At 41.4% G+C, this 18,238-nt stretch overlaps 1 protein-coding gene across 1 annotated transcript in view; it reads left to right on the top strand.

Moving 5' to 3' along the window:
• The first annotated feature begins 5,359 nt into the window (after positions 1 to 5,359).
• Positions 5,360 to 18,238, top strand: part of LOC149449495 (UDP-glucuronosyltransferase 1A1-like) — an 82,311-nt gene continuing 69,432 nt past the window's right edge. The window contains exon 1 of the mRNA XM_089693164.1: positions 5,360 to 6,223. Coding sequence (XP_089549290.1) covers positions 5,375 to 6,223 — 849 coding nt within the window. The 5' untranslated portion in view covers positions 5,360 to 5,374. The remainder of the gene's footprint in view (positions 6,224 to 18,238) is intronic.

The following is an 18,238-nucleotide window of genomic DNA, read 5'->3' as shown; positions in this document are numbered from 1 at the left end:
CCCTGGATCACGGAGGAATACTCTTAAACTCAGAGGATACAACAGGTACAAGGATACAGATTGAAGGCAGGAAAACACAGAGCATCACTGGGGATAACCTGGATAACACTGGGAACACTGGGGATAAGAAGATCATACTGAAGGGCTCTAGAAGAAATTTGCAAAGTCACTGAGAGCATAAGCGAGGCTGCTACACAAACACTAGGAAACTTGGAATCTTGGGGTCACTTAGAATCTCTCAAAACGTTGGGGACACTGGGAAACTCTGATTTTTGGGGTCACTCAGAATCTTGGAGTCAGAGACCCTAGGAAACTCAGAGAAACACAGGGGGCCTGGGGCTACGAACACTATCTGTTGCTCAGGCAATGGCTGAGGGAATGAGCCCAGCTTAATAGAACTATAGGCAACATTTTTTCCCCATTTTAGATAGAATAAGGGAGGGTTATAACCTTTGTAAGTTTATTTTTTGCCATCTGTGTCCCATTGGGAAGATTTAACTTAACTTCCTGTCCCATAGCCAAAACAGGAAGTAAGTGAAAATCCCTGCAAATTAAGAGAATTCCTTGGGGCCCCCCAGGTCACCAGAACTAGTGTCCCTATTAGAAAATTTCCCCTCCATTTATTTTCTGGGGACAACCCTAAATTTTGGGTTTTCTTTTGCTTTCACTTTCAATGATAATGTTAAACAAATAGGACATATAGAGGGGGCGAATCTCGCTAATTGGGGTGCAGATAGCAATAAAGACCTGACGTGGTTCTAATCCATCTCTACTCTATCCAAAACAAGCAAAAAATTGTGCCTTTAGTTATACTTTAATTAGAAAAGGAGATGCCGTGACTAGACATGTAGTTGAATGGATCAACCGAAGCTGAATTACCAGTTTTGAGCACGTCTTGAGGAATAACAGGTAAGAATAGAACCAAGATGGCCGACTTCTGGTTTCACCAAATTTGATGATGTTCACATGAGATGACGTGACAGAAGGAGACATTTTGGGACTTTTTTTGAGTTAAATATTTTGGACACTTGAAATAGATATAGTTTGTTTATATATATGATTATGGTGTACTTTTATATTTATGGGACACAAGAGAATTATTATTTGGTCTGATCCCATGCATTTTATTTATGTTTGATTATTGATTGCACTGTTTTTCAGTTGATGTGGAAACACATGACACTAGCTGCTGCAACCAGATTTTATGTATTAATATTTGCACAGAATTTTTTTTTTACTTAGTAGTTGGTTTTTGGTAACGCAGAGGATGTTTTTCTTTTGTTAGCAATAAAAACCTGCAATCAGATGTACTTTCATGGAAAAAGGTTATTCTCAACATACGTGTAAATTGAAATCCAAAAATATAAAATAAGTATTTTTAATATGTATAACAGGAATTACAGCTGAAATCCAGGATAATCAAATATTGTCTAAATATAAGAGGCACCATACATGTGTATGCTTGCTTGAATCTAGGTGTGCTTTGTGTGCACCACAAGTGTGAATTGAATGCTATTTATGTATGACAGGAATTAAAGCATACCCATGAGTAGATGTGGTGCCTGCATTCTTTTTATTGTTTACACTCATTTATTCCTTTATTTTCACCTGGTGAATGATTAGTAACACACCTTCTGTCTTAAGGTGACTACATTCACTCCTCCACTGTATCTATGAAGGAGCAATGTAGCCACTCTTGGACAGCAGCATTATCAACCAGTGGAGAAGGTTTTGGTTATGTACTTGGAATGGATGGAGTAGAGTGTACATTAGTGACTAAAAATGTAAAGTCAACGTCAGCTAACACTTTTTAAGCAGTTACAGTTATAGATTTCCTACAGGTTTCCTACTACAGCAAGTTGATTATGGATTGCCCTAGCCGGGGGGAAGGGATTAATGCATTTTCCCACTCTTTTTGGGCTCTTCCTCTCTCCCTGTGCTATAAATAAAAGGGGGGAAGGGCTCTGCACTGGGAGAGCTGATGCATGGAAAGAAGGCACAAACAAGACATAGCATGTAATCTCCAGCTATTACACAGTATCTGGAGGGATCGTCAATGAGCTGCAGGTGAGCCTTCAAGGAGTTTTTCAACAAACTTGGGTTGGGGAACTTTATAAAGGAATCTTGTAAAAGGATATGCTGGAACTTGCAGTCTGCTCTGAGGAACATCCACTCATTGGGACACTGTCTTTGTGGACTTCTGCCATTCTGGTCTTACCACTTATGGACTCAAGCAGGTGTGCTGGGCAGCCACAGTTAGGATCAGTTAAGAAAAGGACTCTTGCTTGTTAAACAGTCATGCTGAGTTTTATCACTAAAGCCCTTGAACTGTTGTTCGGCCTGGTCTGAAGTCATTCTAAAGGGGTGTATGAAAGTAACTGGCACATAGACACTTGAAGATTGAGTCAGTTAAAGCACATTAGGGTATGAAGTCAGTCTCTCTAAGAGTCAACATGGTTCCTAAGAGGAAGAAGTGGTTTTCAAGAGTAACTAGAGGCTAGTAACCAGTACAAGCAGCTTGTCGTGAAGCTGCTTGTACTGGTTATGCATACTCCGGTAGTAAGGGGGACTTTACTTCCAGCCCCCTCCCCAGCGGTCCCTCTGCCATAGCAATGGGAGAAGATGAGCATTACAAAGACCCTCAGCTTAGCCACCAGGTACAGGAAGCAAGAGGAAAAAAAGTGCACTCATGAGGTTCACGCTAGGTGCACAGTGGGACCCCATTCTGTTACTGCGAGTGAGGTTAAAGAGGTACGCTGGATGGGTGGAGCGGGCACAGGCTCAGTGTGTCCCTCCTAAATGCAACAATTACAGTACAGGTGTAAGGTTAGCTGGAATCTGGCTTATTCACTTAATGTGCATAGTGTTTGGCCCATCTCTAAACTGGAGGACTGTCTTAAGGTTGACTTTCCTGGGAAGTGGTCTCTGCTTGTCCCCGGGCATTGATGAGTGCAGCACAGCAAAGCTACCCCATGTGCAGGGCGAGTGATTCTGCCCACAGTACCTAGCATAGCCCAGAAGAGCCTAATATCCCCCTCCTTGCTCAAATGCACATTGCTTCTAGGTGCCTGCCCTGGCTTTTATCTACATCATCTGCAGTCATTGCAGTATGTTCCTGTCTCATGTCTGCTGGGAGCTCTGACAAGCCTCATTTCCAGAACCTAAAGTGCATTCGGAGTGGCCCTTTAACCTCAGTTGGACCATCCTCTTCAGCTTCCGTTCCTGACCTGATGTCCTGCCAGACCTTCTGAGCCAGCATCTCCTGCTGCAAGGTCTATCATCTACACCAGACGGCACTCGTGTTCCTCCTGTCCCTCAGTACCATCTGTTCCACATTCAGAGAGGTCTGGGCTGGAGGTGCAAAAGAGGCTAACCTTGTCATTTCAGTATCCTATCAGGTACAAGACTGCTGTCTTATTGCTGCTGACAGACTGTAACATACAGTACATTATAAGTCAATTTTGATTTTGGCCATAGTTATGTTTTTTCTTTTTCAGTTAAAGCCATACTTACACTTTTTGTCTTGTTAAAGTGGAGTTCCACTCACCTGTCAAAAAATAAAAGTCAGCAGCTACAAAAACTGTAGCTGCTGACTTTTAAAAAACAGCCACTTACCTGTCCCTCGGTCCTATGGTGTGTGTCCCGTAGCCCGTTTCACCAGGAAGCCGGCACCTTCAGAGTGGGTAACCGGCTGTGATAGCTTGCGTCTTCACAGCCGGATACCCACTGCGCATGCGCATGCGCAAGTAGCGCTGTGCTACACGAATGGTCCTGTAGTCTTCTGGGACCTGTCACGTGTCCCAAAAGACTACAGGAAGGGAGGGAGGACACCTTCCATTTCCAATCAGACCGGAAATGGGAGCGGGTACCTGTCAAATTTGGGTACCTGCTCCCCCCGACCCCCCCCCCACAAAGGTGCCAATCCTTAATGGGGAGCGGGGGAGCAGTCCTTAAAGCGGAACTTCTCCTTTTGGGTGGAGCTCAGCTTTAAATCCTTTTGTTGGGCATGCAATAGTGAGGTAGAACAAGCATTGAGTGACATTAAACCCAAAAGCAACAATATAATATATTGCAGTTAAACAATTAGATGTGGTGATTGCATTTGATTTCTATTTTAGACGTCCTTCTGTTATTTTCACCTGGTGATGCAGACCGTAGGTCTGTTATTTTTCAATTTTGTTTAACAAAGTTGTCAAGCAAAGGTGGCATTTAAAAAAGTTAAGACACACCATTTACATTGATAGGGATGCCTACAATGATCAGGTTATTTTCATTTACATAAAGCCTTTTATCCTAAAAAAGGAAAAAAAAATATTACTGTAACTGCTTAAAAAGTGTTTACTGGAGCATAACTTTAATTTGTTAGTCAAGTCCATCTAAATCTGCTGTTGCATCTAACACCACCACCTCCCCAGATTGAAAATGCTGCCGTCCAAGGATCTCACATTTGCTTTTCCAGAGGCGTGGAGACACCCTAGTTCAGGGAGTGTGTTACTGGCAGGATCACCAGGTGAAAATAAAAGCAATACATCCTAAAAAAAAAAATAATGCAGATGAATTCCAGATGTGGTATAATTTTACATAGTCACAATGGTCCAGCTTGGACCAATATAACTATGTATAAATCATATCTGGCCAATGCCTCCAGAAGCTGGAAGCCACTGACAGACCCTGCTACTCAAGTGATCTCCACTAGTTTCCGGGTCCCATGCAGAGTGGAGGCCAGCCGCTCAGCATGGGACCCTTTCAGATAATGCTTTATCCTCAAAGAAAGGTAGCAGAATACATTTTGGCCTAAATTTATGAAGAAGGATTATTTGCAAAATTTTATAACAGGAACTAGGAAAACTCTTTATTTTTTTCAAAATGTTCAGTATTTTTCATTTATATAGCAAAAAATAAAAAACCCAGTGGTGATTAAATACCACCAAAAGAAAGCTTTATCTGTCCCAAAAAATTATAAAAATTTCATATGGGTACAGTGTTGCACTGACTGAGTAATTGTCACTCAAAGTGTGACAGGGCTGAAAGCTGAAAGTTGACCTGGACTGGAAGGGGATGAAAGTGTCCGGACTTGGAGTGGTTAAGGATTGGTAAGCTGCAATATATTACATTTTTGTTTTTGGGTTTATTGCACAAATATTTCTGCATTGTGCAAGACTGTAGGTTAGTTTCACAATTTCCAGCCCTAGACCTATACTTGATTAGCTTTTGATATTTTGGATCTAAATACTGACAAGTCACAAACTAAACAGTAGGTTAACCAGCAACTTTTCCTGACAAAATTCCAAGTTCCTCCACAAGATAAAGGGAAGCTATCAAGGTTCCAACATGATCTATTAAAAGAGCATTTTGCGTTTGATCATCTATAGTTATGTTGCCACGCAGCCTTGCTGTCCTTTTGTTCTTTTTAGGTGCTCTTAGTCAAGGTGATGGGAGTAGGCTGCTTGTTGTTCCTATGGATGGCAGTCACTGGCTCAGCATGCTTCCCCTGGTAGCAAAGCTGGGTCAAAATGGCCATCATGTTGTGGTGGTCATGCCAGAAAGCAGCCTGTTAATGAGAAGATCTGAACTATACAATATAAAGTCATTCCCTGTCCCATACACCAATGAAGAGATTAAGGGAAAGCTTCAGAAAATGGCCAATGAGCACTTTACTGCTCCCAATTATTTTCCTGGGACTGCTATTACAATGCGCAGCAGCATGATGGTTGTAATTAAGATGTTCTATAACATGTGTGAGAGAATGTTACTCAATGAAGACCTAATACGTGAACTTCGGGAAGAAAAGTTTGATGCTGTCCTTACTGATCCAATTTTACTGTGTGGAGTGATACTAGCAGAACATCTTGACCTGCCCTCTGTGAATTTCTTAAGGGGGTTGCCCTGCTGTTATGACTATGTAAGTGCACATGGTGAAACTCCACGTTCCTATGTACCCAGATTGTTCAGTAAGAATGAAGACAGGATGACCTTTATGGAACGTGTGAAAAACATTATGGTCAATATGCTTGAGCCAAATTATTGTGGACCAATGTATGAACAATATGTGCAGTTGGGATCAGAGATCCTTAAAAGAGAAATCACTCCTGTGCAACTTCTAAGTAGAAGCTCTGTATGGCTCTTGAGATATGATTTTGTTTTTGAGTATCCGAGACCTATAATGCCTAACATGGTATTTATTGGAGGTGTTCATTGCAAGGAAGGGACAGTTCTGCCAAAAGTAAGTGTCATTAAGTTATTTTTATGTGTTTTTATATAACTGTTACCTAAACTATAACGAAAGGCATTTTTTTTGTTTTGGATAGCGTGCGGAGGGATTAAAACACAAGTTGGGTTTTTATTGCTGTCTGTGCCCCCTGTAGGGAGATTCATGCTTTCTACTTGTTCTGTTTACTGCCATATTCCTGAGGGAGATCTAGCTGAAGAGGGGACTTCTCCCTACTACCACCACTATAGCTGTCAGATGGTTAATGGGTATTCCAAAGATGAGCAAATGTAAAATTCACAGTGGAGATATACTCATTCCTACAAAAATAGTCAATCTCTTGATGACTTTTAATTGCATTGTTTTCCTATATTTCACTCAACATTTGTTCACAATAAAATTATTTATTTTTTAACAGAATAAAGACAAAATGAATGATTAGTTGTTATGACAAATTCTCAGATTGTTCTGTAATATGTATTGGTCAGTCTACAGGTGAAACTCGAAAAATTAGAATATCGTACAAAAGTTCATTTATTTCAGTAATGCAACTTAAAAGGTGAAACTAATATATGAGATAGACTCAAAACAAGATAGTTCAAGCCGTGATTTGTCATAATTGTGATGATTATGGCTTACAGCTCATTAAAACCCCAAATCCACAATCTCAGAAAATTAGAATATTGTGAAAAGGTGCAATACTCTAGGCTCAAAGTGTCCCACTCTAATCAGCTAATTAAGCCATAACACCTGCAAAGGGTTCCTGAGCCTTTAAATGGTCTCTCAGTCTGGTTCAGTAGGAATCACAATCATGGGAAAGACTGCTGACATGACAGTTGTGCAGAAAACCATCATTGACACCCTCCATAAGGAGGGAAAGCCTCAAAAGGTAATTGCAAAAGAAGTTGGATACTCCCAAAGTGCTGTATCAAAGCACATTAATAGAAATTTATGTGGAAGGGAAAAGTGTGGAAGAAAAAGGTGCACAAGCAGCAGGGACGACCACAGCCTGGAGAGGATTGTTAGGAAAAGGCCATTCAAAATTGTTGGGGACTTTCCTAGGAGTGGACTGAGGCTGGAGTCAGTGCATCAAGAGCCACCACACACAGACGAATCCTGGACATGGGCTTCAAATGTCAAGCCGCTCCTGAACAACAAACATCATCAGAAACGTCTTACCTGGGCTAAAGAACAGCAGACCTGGTCTGTTGCTCAGTGGTCCAAAGTCCTCTTTTCTGATGAGAGCAACTTTTGCATCTCATTTGGAAACCAAGGACCCAGAGTATGGAGGAAGAATGGAGAGGCACATGCTGCAAGATGCTTGAAGTCCAGTGAGAAGTTTCCACAGTCTGTGTTGATTTGGGGAGCCATGTCATCTGCTGGTGTTGGTCCACTGTGCTTCATTAAGTCCAGGGTCAATGCAGCCGTCTACCAGGAGATTTTGGAGCACTTCATGCTTCCTTCTGCAGACAAGCTTTATGGGGATGCTGACTTCATTTTCCAGCAGGACTTGGCACCTGCCCACACTGCCAAAAGCACCAAAACCTTGTTCAATGACCATGGGATTACTGTGCTTGATTGGCCAGCAAACTCGCCGGACCTGAACCCCATAGAGAATCTATGGGGCATTGCCAAGAGAAAGATGAGAGACATGAGACCGAACAATGCAGAAGAGCTGATGGCCGCTATTGAAGCATCCTGGTCTTCCATAACACCTCAGCAGTGCCACAGGCTGATAGCTTCCATGCCACGCCTCATTGAGGCAGTAATTGCTGCAAAAGGGGCCCAAACCAAGTACTGAGTACGTATGCATGCTTATACTTTTCAGAGGTCCGATATTGTTCTATGTACAATCCTTGTTTTATTGATTGCATGTAATATTCTAATTTTCTGAGATTGTGGATTTGGGGTTTTCATGAGCTGTAAGCCATAATTATCACAATTATGACAAATCACGGCTTGAACTATCTTGCTTTGCATGTAATGAGTCTATCTCATATATTAGTTTCACCTTTTAAGTTGCATTACTGAAATAAATGAACTTTTGCACGATATTCTAATTTTTCGAGTTTCACCTGTATGTCCTTTACCGTAACCATTTTTGTCATTGTGTTGCAACCAATTGGCACATGCAGTAATCAAAAATTCTTATATCATGCAGTACATAATTACTATTATTTAGGTTTAAGAACAACATTTCTCATGTAAGAAAATGAAACACTAGACATCTCTGCAATAATAGTGCTTTGATTACAAAAAGATGGTTTTCTGATTATTTTCTGTTATTGGTTATTTGACTGATGGCTGAAAAGCACCTCAGGGATGATGGTGGGCAAAGTGATGCCCAGGCTGAGGTGATTTATGCAAAATACCACATTGTCGATTTTTCAACTGCTGTGAGACGACATGTGTGTTTTAGGGGAGAAGTTCTGTCTGTTGTGGGAAAACAGACTGAGCCAGAACCAGTCTGATGAAAAGGCACTGTTATTAGGAACTGGATCACTTCTGGTCGCACTGTGGTTTCCCGACCTGAAGGGTGTAGTCCTGGTGTCCACCAGCAGGTGTCTTTCATTACCCAGCAATTAATCTTCACCTTATGCTGACTGCTGGAAGGGTATTTAGCCCCTTTTCTGGGTTTTCACAGTGTCTCTGTGTTTATATTCCTGCACCTGACCCAGACTTTACACCTGTTATCCTGATTCAGTATATCTTGTACCTGCCACCCTGACCCAGTTGTTATCAATCTTTCATCTTGTTCCTACTGTTTACATCTGTTACCCTGATCCTGCTGCTTCTAATTGCTCTCCTTGTACCTGATCCCTGTTCTGGCCCCCTTCCTGACCCGTTTCACATGTTCTCCTGCACACCTCCTGTAGCAAACGTGCACACAGAGATGGATGCAAACCTCCATTTTGGGCAAAGGATCTTCCATCTTGTATCGTTTCTACTCCCAAATCAGCTTTCCTCATCCCCCTCCCTCTCTGTTGAGTGACATGTGGTCTGTTTGATGCAGATCACAGGCAGCAAACTCACTGGGAGGGCGTCATGGTTATAAATCCCACACTAGCTGGTGCCCCTATGTCTGCGAGACTCTTGCTGGAGAAGGGATCGTAAAACCATAAACCAAGCCATCACTGAATTTCAAAGACATTCCAGGTAGTCGTAAAAACAGACTTACATTTAAAAACTCACTTTTCCATATAATTTTATATCTTCAAATAGGACATAATTACATAAACATGGAGCACATATTCGGATGGCTCACTTTAATACAAGTCGCCTGATATATTACACCCCCTAGCTGGCATATACAGGAGAGCAGAAAAGTATATCTCCTTAACCATCCAAGCAGGTATGTCATATTTTATTTCTAACCGTTCAGCAGATGCGTCTGCATATTACTCTACTAGTGGCCAGGCTGCTAAATGCACCGAGAACCATGACATCAAGAGTTTTTGGTTCTAGCTTGGGTCTCTGCCCCAACACCCCTCCCCAAATGAGGCGATTGGTTCTCTGCTTTAAGGAGACACTCTGCTGAGTTCTTAGAAAAAGCTGAGCTAAGCTGAGTTAAGTTGAAGATTCTCCCTTTTAACATCGGAACTAACTTTGGGAGATAAGGCATCCTTTTGGCTCTAAAACCTGTTTTGCTTAATCCAAGGCTGACGGCAAGTACTTTATCCCTCTAAACCTCTTTCTGTGCTATTGCTCTTTGTATGTATATATATATATATATCTATATTGGCTACATCTTTTTCTGTAAATATTTTTATTGCACCCTTTTGACCTTTTAGTAATAAATCTTACTTTCTGAAAGTGTTGAACTATTTTTAAAGCTCTTTATTGCAAACTAAGAATCACTGCCTCTGAATGCTACTGTGTGTGTTTAAACCTCTGTATACCCTGCCTGCTGTGACAGTGGTATACAGACGATTATTCAAACATCATAGTGTTATTGCTGATATTGCTGAGTTTCCTCTTTCTCTGTACAAAAAGGAGGTGGTGGCAGTGTGAAGGGTTAATTGCGTAATTAACCTGACCCAGTAACAATCACTCCCAGGCTGCAGATACACAGATTGTGGTCCATTAGCTGGAAAATCTTTGTGCAGAGTGCAGCTGGGCGTGGCATTGTTACACACGTGACAGCGTGGTTTTAGATTGGCTAGTCCTTCGGTCACAAGTTTGGTGAGAAGGGCTGGGGTCTGACGCCGCAATCGTCACACCTCCCACCTGACTCAGCCTTACCACATCTCTACCACGACTGTATATAGTTAGTTAGATAAGGTTATCTTTCACTAGGTTTCATTTATTATGTTCGCTTTTACTTGTATATGATTGTAGTGTTGTATGATTTTGTCACTTGCTGTGCTAAAAAAAACAACTTATTTTAATTACACATAGTTCCAGTCTCTTTTGTGCAGCTACACATATGTAGTCACACCTGCTTACATGGATAAGAATACCTACAGGGTGGCTTCACATCTACAACGTATGCGTTGCATTAAAGTGTAGTAAAGCACAAATAGCAAGCTAACAAAATTGCACTGAATTCTCAAACAATGCCTGTGTTCTCTTTTGAGGGCTCTGTAGAGTAGTTCTGTAGACCTAAGAAACTTCCTGTCCTAGGTTGACTCCATTGCGGTAATTTAATAATGGCGAAATGGCTGTTCACTTTGCTAAAAAATATGCCACAGAACCTAGTGAAAGGGGTGAAATTTCACTTTACAAACAATATCCAATCACCCACAAGTCAAATAAAAAAAAATGCATCCACTACAGTTTTACTGGTAAGCCAAAATATGCATAATTTTTGTTCTTAACATTTAAATACACTTTCATTTACATGGGAAAGAGCTAATACATAAGGGTATGCTGAGCTTTTCTACTGCAAGGCCAGCTTTAAATAAAAAAACCCTACTAATACAACAAAATTTGCATCTAAACAAAAAATCACTTCTGATTAACCACTTTACCTCCAGAAGGTTTTACCCCTTCATGACCGGGGCATTTTTTACTATCCAGCATTGTACTACTTTAACTGGCAAAAAAAGGTTTTCTTTTGGTGGTATTTGATCCACACTGCGTTTTTATTTTTTATTATATAAACGAAAATTTAAAAAAAGAAGAAACGTATTCTGCTACATGTCTTTGGTAAAAAAAAAATCCAATAACTGTATATTAATTGGTTTGGGTGAAAGTTATAGCATCTACAAACTATGGTATATATATATACCGGAATATACGCAGCTATAGATATTATACTTGTAATGGCGGTGATCAGTGACTTATATTAGAATTGTGATAGTGTGGCAGACACTAACTGGCACTGACGTCACTAGTGACACTAATACAGCAATCATTGATAATACAGTACGCTGTACTAATGACACTGGCTGGGAAGGGGTTAACATCAAGGAGAAATGAAGGGGTTAACTGTGTACCTAACAAGTGTAATGTTTGCTGCATTTACTCACAGATCTGGCTGTTTTTTCCCTGCTTTTCAGGGAGAAGAAACAGCCAGATCGTTGTTCTACTTACACAAAGATCTGAGTGTCTGAGTGCAGATCAGCAGGTTTCAGCTGAAATCAATGGCTGAAACTTTCTGACAAACTATGCTATGTCCAATCACAGGTCAGCAGCGGGTGCTTGCACGTGTGCCCTAAAAACCCAGAAGCAGGCAGCAACGTACATGTACTTTGTCTAGCCTGCAGCGGCCACCCACTCACAGTAGATGTACTGTGAGAGGGTGGCAAGTGGTTCGAAAAGGTTGTGCTGTGTTTTTGTTTCCTATTAGAGATATATTTATCCATTATGTAAGTTACATACCAATTACTTTTAACTAAAAGTAGTATCATCAAACTGCATAGGAACAATTGATTCTGTGGTTTGTATAAATTATATATAGTTCAGGACATTTATGCTAGTGTACAAATGTAAAACTAAAGAATTGTACCCGGTTCCACATCATACTTCTAAAATGGCAAACTGCAAATATGCCCAAATGTTATGTGTTTTTGGATGTTATTTTGAGTGAAACAAAGTTCATTGAAAACCTTGTGACTTTAATGCCATGTTTTATATTCAAGAGTGGAAGATAATTGCAGTTGAATTTAAAGTGGATCTGTATCTGACGCCACGAAGTGAAAACATATATTTAATTCACTGGTAATATTCAAGGCAAACTCACCCATCCATCAATGTCTCCATCCTTTATTTGTTGACAAATCACCATCATCCGCTAGCTCTCTAGCCTTGGCCATCTTGAGTAAGGGCAAATGATTTATGTAGCACTTCCTGGATTCCATCTGCCCTTAGCTCAGACATGTAGATTGGAGGACATGCTGAGGTGAGAAATTCCTCTTTCCCTACTCCAGATGAAAAAAAATATACCCATGAAGATTCATGGGATGTATGACATCATTATGGCCTAGGCCAGTAACCAGGAGGCAACTAAAGTAGTGTAAAAAAAAAAAGGTTAAAACAAGAAAATAGAATATATGTTTCTATCTATTTACTGATTCTAACAACATAAGGATCAAAGCAGTTTTAATTCTGAAGGTTTTTTACCTTCTGTGTGCAGCAGTGCCCTCAGCCCCCCTAATACTTACCTGAGCCCCATCGTGATCCAGCGATGTGAATGGCAGCCTCGACTGTCCCGGGTCTCTGCCTCCTCATTGGCTGAGACAGCAAGCAGGAGCCATTGTCTCCCGCTGCTGTCAATCACAGCCAGTCAGCCAATGAGGAGAAAGAAGGGGCAGGGCCAAGTGGCTCTGTGTGTGAATGGACTTGCTTGCTGTGGGGGCAATTTTTTAATTTTAAAACATTGTATATACAGAAAAATGTATCATAATTAGGATAGAAATATTAGAAGGTATTGCTCAGTAGTAAAATTAATTGATATATTTGTTTAGCTAGCTACAACTTTTAAAGCAGAACTTCACAGGACTGATATTGAGCTCTGCAGTCACTTTTGCAGCTGTTTTCTTATTCCGGGCACAAATAAAACAAATACAAATTGGAGATAATACACTGTGGCAAATTCTAAATCATGTAGAGAAAATCTTGAAATCTTTTGCATGCATGTAAGTAGGGATTCTACACTGATCATCAGTGTAACCAGATTTCTAATCTGACCACTAATGGGGAGATCTCTACACCGACCATCAGCAAATCAGGGACAGTTGGCAACAGGGGCGGACTGACCATTTGGAAACTCGGGCAGTGCCCGAGGGCCCAAGGTCAGTAGGGGGCCCCATGAGATTCCCCTGGTAGCTTTTTCATAGGCTTTTTTGAGTTTGGGCAAGGACACAGGGGCCCCATGATCTCCTATTGCCCGGGGGCCCCATAAGTTGTCAGTCCGCCCCTGGTTGGCAAATATGAAAGTCCAGCCATGCCCTGTGTCTTACCTCCCATGGAGGGAGAAGTCCCCAGGAGGAGAAGCATCCATGTATCACTGCAGGTTACATTTCTCCTGGCTGTAGGCTAGTTCTTCCAATAGACTGGTATACCTCCAAAACTCATTTATATGCATATTGTCACTTGGTATCTGAATGAGGTGAGCACAAGATTTGCTTGTGAATGTGCTCTAATAGTAAAGAAGGGGCCTGCTCTTAGAAAGGGCTGGGGGGGGGGTATGTGTTAGGAAGGGCTGGGAGGGGATCTTTGCTGTAAGGGTTATCTTTACTAACATAAAATTAGTGCAGCGCTAAAAGTAGTGATAGTAAGACAGATATAAGTCCACTGAAAGTCTTGGTCATATGGACGTGTCCAGTGACAAATGAGGATTCAAAATTGGTGATCCGTGTGGAAACGGCTGAAAAACGCACTCACCAGAAGCAAGACACATAAACGCAGCGTGCATCTAGAGCTCATGGATCCTCAATCCAGAAGGGGATAAAGCTGGTCCAGTTACAGGAATGGTGGATCCCTCCTCTGTGGATGCAGCAACAGATCCTCCTCTTCCCAATTAGGTGTAGGATTCCAAGATCAGGATTCTGCAAGCAAAAGCTCCTCAGGGGAGTTTTAGGGAAGGACACCCATAGTGTAGTAGGTTATAAAAAGCAGCTTTATTAAAAATTATAGTATCCAATTCAAAGTAGGCAGGTATCATAAAGATGTGTCAGCAAGACAAACTAACCCTGACACTCTGAATAATGGCCGCCGGGCCTCCACGTGGCTCCGGCGGCGTAGCGTCTCGACGTCCAGGCTCCTCCTTACGCGTTACGTGCGCACGCACATCTTCAGAGGTATGGAACCATCTTTACTAGCATGGTTTAGAACTGTACATCTGTATTGGGGGGGAATATGAATATGAACTTGGGGGGGTTTATAAAGGGAGGAAGGGGGGATTTTTGGTTTTACTGTGTACACTAACCTGTGCTTTACACACACTTGATCTCTGCATAACTACACTTCGTTGTACATTTGTTGGTGTTTATCACTGTATTCTCTGCAAGAGCTGTTGGGTTGCTACACTATATTGTACACAGGCCAAACTAAAGGTTGTAGTTAGCTAAACAAATACAGAAATCATTTGTATTAATTAATATTACCTTCTTGGATGTGCTTCTGTCATTTTTAAGATAAATCTTCCAGTGCCAGGTAGGAATTGTATCAAATCTCTCAGGAATATCTGCAAACCACATCCATATGGCTACACCCAATTTTCACTGACAATGGCCACTTTTTGATGTAGTTTGCTACGCACCACCATATTTGCCCCTCTAAAAAAATGTTCTTCTTTGTCAAGGTCAAACGTTGGGAGTTATGGACTGACCTAGCCAGGCTCCACCCTTTTACCTTTTACTTTGTAATATTTCTCCTGCAGCATTAGGCAGGATCCATCTCCCTAGCTTTTAATATTTCAACCTCAGCATTAATGACTGTCAGGGAGAATGTCCACCAACTTGAAGGTGGAATAAATTAAAACCTCAGGGGTCTCACATTATTTGACAGTGAAACCTTGCGGGAAAAAGAGAAATTGTACTGGCAATCATGTACTTCTCTACATTACTACTTGTCCCTATTGATGGTAGCCATTGGTTCAATGTGCATCATGTTGTAGAAAGATTGACACAGAAGAAGCATCAGGTTGTGATGACTGAAAGTACACAGCTCAAAAAAATGAAAGCAACACTTTTTAATCAGAGTATAGCATTAAGTCAATTAAACTGAGAATGGCGTCACCTAGTCCTATGTGCCTGTGCTGCATATACACTAGAGCTTGTGTCATTGTCTTTACAGCACAACCATACTCATGGCTGGTCATGACGTCTGTCTTTTAAATAACTTTTTGTTTTAGGTCAATTCCTTTGGTATTGTCTCCTTTTGTGGTGATGGCTAACTGTGGTATTTACCTAAATTTCTAAACATGAGCAAAATTTGTAATAAAGCATAATTTTTTTATACATTTTTGGGTATCGCTTTCTGTCCATAATGTAACCGCTTTTTCTTGTGAATTTCTTTTCACATCCCCCCTTTTTTGCTGTCTGGTGTTCGGTTACTTGGCAGATAAAATACATTCAGTGATAGTGATAAATATATATGGCCTCATGCTCTCTTGTTATTATTCAGCGGACAGATCACCTGAGCAGGCGGATCCGCTTGGCGGAGTTCGCCTGTGTGAAAGGGTCTTAAAATAGGTAAAAGCAAAACATTTGTTCTATCACAAATCCCTCAGAATCAATAATCATTTTGTCTATGATCACCTCCCCCCATTCCATCACACCTTCCTATCACAAGGCCAGCCATGGAAAGTTATATTGTGAACCTAGCCTTAAAGGGAATCCATTTACTGGTGCAATCTTCATAAGGCATTATATCTGTGATAGTGTGCAGCAGCTACAGCATTAGTTATTCATGTGGTCTTGTGGTATGAAGGTGTAGTAGAATGGGGGTGGTGATCACAGACAAAATGATCTTGATTGATCTGATGGTTTCATTTATTACAGGTACTTATATAGCACTGTCAATTTATGCAGCGCTTTACATATACTGTATATATATTGTACATTCACATTGGTCCCTAACCCTCAAGGAGTGTACAATCTAAGGCCCCTAACTTACATTCATACATACACATACTAGGGGCAATTTAGACAGGAGCCAATTCACCTACCATGTCATTGGAGTGTGGGAGGAAACCAGAGTACGTGGAGGAAACCCACATAGGCACAGGGAGAACATGCAAACTCCAGGCAGGTGGTGCCGTGGTTGGGATTTGAAACAAGGACCTTAGTACTGCCAGGCGGAAGTGCTAACCATTTAGCCACTGTGCTACCCATATACCTGGCCTCACAGAATCTTCACCCCTCATGGGGACTGAGGACATTTTTTAACTCTTTTGGACTCCACAGTACATTGTGAGATGGGATGCGAAGGTCAGGTGTTTGCAACAGGACCGAGAACTGGAACTTGTGTAAGCTGATGCCTGCTTATGGTAACCTGTGTCAGCGGGACTCCAAGTTTTCACAGTGCCTGAGGACGTACCACTGTCTATAGCCACATGGACACAGATCAAAAGACAGCCGTGAGGAGGACTTAACAGCCACCTCCCCCTGTGTAACTTTCCAGCCCTGAATTGTTAGATGCCTCCCCCATCTTTGACAATGCCGACAATCGGTCTTGTCTCCTACTATGGGGTGGGGTCCATGGTGATCTCTGCAGCTCGGTAACTCTGAAGTCAGACTTCGGACTATGCACAGTTGCCTAAGTATCTGACATCGCCATACTCCCCATCACTTCCCACCCACAAGCAGCAGTCACCACGGAGGAAAGACAAGCCTGGGAGGCCCCTCTGTGTGCTATACTGGCCCTGAGCTGTGCCGATCGCCAGTCTGGGCCTCCTTGTGGTTTCCCAGCTCTCTGGTAGTTGTAGTTCAGTCAGCACTCAGAAATACAGTATGTATTGGCTATAGGACTACAGGTCCCAGGATCCCCTGCTGTCAGAAGAACTGGATCCACTCTGCTAACAGGAAGTGATGTAGTAGTCCCAGTACTGGGCACTAGGGGGAAAAAGGATTAACCATAGTCTCATCTGTAAATGTTCCTGAATGGTATAATGATGTAGCCAGCACCTGGCTACATATAGAAGAACCACAGAAACAAGTTCATTGCGCAACCAGTTTATTAAAAAATGTTTTGCTAAAGTCCTGTGTGGTGAGCCCTGGTACTGGCTATTGGCACAGAGTGGTGAAATCCTATGGAAAAATAAGTGCTAAATGACCCAGTATATCTCAAAGGGTCATAAGTTACAGGTGAGTCCTTACCTAAATGGGCATGTGGTATCACAACACTGTGTTGCTAATATCCTGCACCGAAAAACAGAGTTCATTTGTGTTTGAAATATAGTACACAAGATAACTGCGATCCTTTAGTCTCAAAATAAAAACAGTCCAGTCTTTTTTTAAGTGGAACCCAAATTCAAGGGAAAAAATAACAAGAGATTTAGTCAAGCAGGAAGAAGGAGCAAATGCAAAAGAGGAGGTTTTAAAGGGGAGTGCCATTTTTAACCACTTGCCTACTGGGCACTTATACCCCCTTCGTGCCCAGGCCAATTTTCAGCTTTCAGCGCTGTCGCATTTTGAATTTCAATTTCGCGGTCATGCAACACTGTACCCGTATGAAATTTTTATAATTTTTTTTCACACAAATAGAGCTTTCTTTTGGTGGTATTTAATCACCACTGGATGTTTGATTGTTTGCACTATAAACAAAAAAAGAGCAAAACATTTGAAAAAAAAAGGTTTTTCTTTGTTTCTATAATAAAATTTAGCAAACAGGTAATTTTTCTCCTTCACTATGTGCATTGATGAGGCTGTACTGATAGGCAGCACTGATGGGCACTGATAGGCAGCACTGATGGACACTGATGAGTTGCGTCTGTTTGGCTCCCAGTTAGCACCTTTCCCATAACTTTTTTTCACTGACAAAACATTGAAAATTTACTGACAGAGTGCATTTTTTACTGAAAACCTGAAATAAGACAGAAACTCATATTATAAACTAAGAGAATTGATATAAAAAAAATATGTA

The sequence above is a fragment of the Staurois parvus genome, unplaced genomic scaffold (genome assembly GCF_062004578.1).
Source record: "Staurois parvus isolate SC_StPar_1 unplaced genomic scaffold, SC_StPar_1.0 ptg000616l, whole genome shotgun sequence".
Taxonomy (NCBI): Eukaryota; Metazoa; Chordata; class Amphibia; order Anura; family Ranidae; genus Staurois; species Staurois parvus.
The sequence above is the reverse complement of the archived record's forward strand: the minus strand, read 5'-3'. Positions and strand labels throughout refer to the sequence as shown.